At 40.7% G+C, this 4,130-nt stretch overlaps 1 protein-coding gene across 1 annotated transcript; it reads left to right on the top strand.

The window, feature by feature from the left end:
• Positions 1-326: 326 nt before the first annotated feature.
• Positions 327-2,058, top strand: LOC101280461 (thioredoxin-dependent peroxide reductase, mitochondrial-like). The gene has a single exon (XM_004284741.4). It carries the CDS (start codon positions 366-368, stop codon positions 1,137-1,139), a length of 774 nt encoding a protein of 257 aa, XP_004284789.1. The 5' UTR covers positions 327-365; the 3' UTR covers positions 1,140-2,058.
• Positions 2,059-4,130: the final 2,072 nt, after the last annotated feature.

Raw genomic sequence — 4,130 nt, 5'->3', positions numbered from 1 at the left:
TTTTGCTTGGTTTGTTCATTTATTATGTTTTACTTTTAGAGTTTTTTAATTCCACATTTGTGAAATCATATGGTATTTGTCTTTCTCCATCTGACTTATTTCACTTAGCATAATAACCTCAAATTCCATCCATGTCTTCACAAATGGCAAGACTTCATCTTCTTTAACGACTGAGTAGTACTCCATTATAAATATATACCATATCTTCTTTATACATTCACCTATGGATGAACACTTAGGTTGTTTCCATATCTTGACTATTAAAAATAATGTGATGAACATAGGCGTGCATATATCATATTGAACTAGTGTTCTTGTATTCTTTGGATAAATAAAGAGAAGTGGGGGTGCTGTGCACCCTGAAGATGGCGGCCGTGGCGGGAAGGTTGCTCCGGACTTCGCTTGTCCGACAAGTGAGTGCCATTCCTTGGGGCATTTCTGCCTCTGCAGCCCTTAGGCCTGCTGCTTCTCGAAGAACGTGCTTGACAAATGCACTGTGGTCTGGCTCTGCTCAAGCAAAATTCGCCTTTAGCACCAGTTCCTCATGCCATGCCCCTGCCGTCACCCAGCATGCGCCCGATTTTAAGGGTACAGCTGTTGTCAATGGAGAGTTCAAAGAAATAAGCCTTGATGACTTTAAGGGGAAATATTTAGTGCTCTTCTTCTATCCTTTGGATTTCACCTTTGTGTGTCCTACAGAAATTATTGCTTTCAGTGACAAAGCCAATGAATTTCATGATGTGAACTGTGAAGTCGTTGCAGTGTCAGTGGATTCCCACTTCACCCACCTGGCCTGGATAAACACACCAAGGAAGAATGGCGGTTTGGGCCACATGCACATCACACTCTTGTCAGATTTGACTAAACAGATTTCCCGAGACTACGGTGTGCTGTTAGAAGGTCCCAGCCTTGCACTACGAGGTCTCTTCATAATTGACCCCAACGGAGTCATCAAGCATTTGAGCGTCAATGATCTCCCAGTGGGCCGAAGCGTGGAAGAGACCCTCCGCTTGGTGAAGGCATTCCAGTTTGTAGAAACCCATGGAGAAGTCTGCCCAGCCAACTGGACACCAGATTCTCCTACAATCAAGCCCCATCTGACTGCTTCCAAAGAATATTTTGAGAAGGTAAATCAGTAGACCATCCCACGTGCACCTGCAGCTTCCCACACCAGAAAAGAACCACAGCTGGAACTCACTTTTAGCATTTCAAAGATTATTATTTATAGAAGGCAAAAAAACAATTATGCTTGTATTCATAAATATTACTCTAAATGTTTTGTTTTTGTAACATTGGCCAAGGCTTTTAAAATGTGATTAGTTACTAATGTAAGGAGTCCTTTATTAGCAGTGTATGGATGGATGGCTAGTTGCTATAGAATGTGCAGTTCCCCTATTTCTTGGATCATGTCTTCAAAGGGAAAAGGAAACAACTCTTCTTTATCAGCCTTACTTGAAACTTTGTGTACACTAGCGTAGTGTGACAGGCATCAAAAGCTTCTGATCAAGGGTCCTGAAATTTTCTTCTTGAGTTTCTTTGTATTAAACTGAATTTTCTTTTAAGATCATAGTTTTAAGTTGTTAGCATCAATTGTCTAATTTAACACTTGCAGGACTTCCCTGGTGGTCCAGTGGTTAATACTCTGTGCTCGCAATGCAGGGGGCGTGGGTTCGATCCCTGGTCAGGGAACTAAGATCCCACATACCATGCAGTGTGGCCAGGAAAAGAAAACAAAACAAAACACTTGCAATGAATGTGTATGTGATTGAAGCAGATGTGAATCATGTTTTTTAAAAAACCACCTACAGTGGCCAAGTGACTTAACTGACCATGCATGTTCCCCAGTCCTGAGATTTATACTTTATATGATTATTTTACTTATTTTGTTAGCTGACTTAGTGCCTACATACATTTCTAATATTTATTGGGCATAATTATAAAGGATAATTATTGAATCCAGGGATTGCATTTTGAATTATTCATGCATTTGAATCATTGTAATTATTTTATTTCCTGAAGTGTTCAATGTAAAAAAATATAAAAATAAACATTTTAAAATACTTGCCAAAAATAAATAAATAAATAAATAAATAAAGAGAAGTGGAATACCTGGACCATATGGTACTTTTACTCTTAAAATTTTGAGGATTCTCCACACTGTTTTTCATAATCGCTGAACCAATTTACATTTCCATCAACAGTGGATGAGGGTTACATTTACTTGGATTCTCTACACTGTTTTTCATAATTGCTGAAACAATTTTCATTTCCATCAAAAGTGTATGAGGGTTACCTTTGCTCCACAACTTCTCCAATGCTTGTTGTTTCTTGTCTTTTTGATAACAGCCGTTCACACAGCATGAGGTGATAACTCATTGGTTTTGATTTGCATTTCCTTAATAATTAGTGATGTTGAAATTTTCAAGTGCCTGTTGGCCACATGTATGTCTTCTTTGAGAAAATGTCTACACAACTGTTTTGTTCATATATTGATTGATTGATTGATTGATTGATTTGGGCTGTGTTGGGTCTTCATTGCTGCCTGCAGGCTTTCTCTAGTTGGGGTGAGTGGGGGCCACTCTTCGTTGCAGTGATCAGGGTTCTCATTGCAGTGGCTTTTCTTGTTGCAGAGCACAGGTGCTAGGTGCATGGGCTTCAGTACTTGCAGCACGCGGGCTCAGCACTTGTGGCTCATGCACTCTAGAGCGCAGGCTCAGTAGTTGTGGTGTACGGGTTTTGTTGCTCCGTGGCATGTGGGATCTTCCCAGACCAGAGATAGAACCCGTGTCCCCTGCATTGGCACTCCCGTTGTGGAGCACAGGCTCCGGACACACAGGCTCAGTGGCCATGGCTCATGGGCGCAGCCACTCCACGGCATGTGGGATCTTCCCGGACTGGGGCACGAACCTGTGTCCGCTGCATTGGCAGGCGGACTCTCAACCACTGCGCCACCAGGGAAGCCCGGCAGGTGGATTCTTAACTTCTGCGCCACCAGGGATGTCCTTCTTTCTTTCCTTCTTCCTTCCTTCCATCCTCCTTCCTTTCATTCTTTCTCTCTCTCTTTTTTTTAAACATCTTTTGTGGAGTATAATTGCTTTAAAACGTTGTGCTAGTTTCTGCTGTATAACAAAGTGAAAGTGAAGCAGCTATATGTATACATACATCCCTATATCCCCTCCTTCTTGCATCTTCCTCCCATCCTCCCTATCCCACCCCTCTAGGTGGTCACAAAACACCCAGCTGATCTTCCTGTGCTATGCAGCTGCTTCCCACTAGCTATCTATTTTACATTTGGTAGTGTACATATATAAATGCTGCTCTCTCACTTCATCTCAGCTTACACTTCACCATACCTGTATCCTCAAGACAATTCTCTATGTCTGCGTCTTTATTACTGTCCTGCCCATAGGTTCACCAAAGCCACTTTTTCTTTAGATTCCAAATATATGTGTTAGCATATCGTATTTGTTTTTCTCTTTCTGACTTACTTCACTCTGTATGACAGACTCTAGATCCATCCACTTCACTACAAATAACTCAATTTCGCTTCTCTTTATGGCTGAATAATATTCCATTCTATATATGTGCCACATCTTCTTTATCCAGTCATTTGTCAATGGACACTTAGCTTGCTTCCATGTTCTGGCTATTGTAAATAGTGCTGCAATGAATATTGTGGTACATGACACTTTTTGAATTATGGGTTTCTCAGGGTATATGCCCAGTAGTGGAATTGATGGGTCATATATGGTAGTTCTATTTTTAGTTTTTTAAGGAAACTCCATACTGTTCTCCATAGTGTCTGTATCAATTTATATTCCCACCAACACTGCAAGAGGGTTCCCTTTTCTCCACACCCTCTCCAGCATTTATTGTTTCTAGATTTCTTGATGATGGCCATTCTGACTGGTGTGAAGTGATAACTAATTGTTGTTTTGATTTGCATTTATCTAAGGATTAGGGATTAGTGATGGTAAATTAGAGCATCTTTTCATGTGTTTGTTGGCAATCTGTATATCTTCTTTGGAGAAGTGTCTACTTAGGTCTTCTGAAGATTTTTGGATTGGGTTGTTTGCTTTTTAGATATTGAGCTGCATGAGCTGCTTGCATATTTTGGAGATTAATCCTTT

Source organism: Orcinus orca, chromosome X (genome assembly GCF_937001465.1).
Source record: "Orcinus orca chromosome X, mOrcOrc1.1, whole genome shotgun sequence".
Taxonomy (NCBI): Eukaryota; Metazoa; Chordata; class Mammalia; order Artiodactyla; family Delphinidae; genus Orcinus; species Orcinus orca.
The sequence above is the reverse complement of the archived record's forward strand: the minus strand, read 5'-3'. Positions and strand labels throughout refer to the sequence as shown.

What these genes read in the sequence shown, in the direction of transcription:
- LOC101280461 (XM_004284741.4), top strand. Translation starts at nt 366, where the DNA reads ATGGCGGCCGTGGCGGGAAGGTTGCTCCGGACTTCGCTTGTCCGACAA.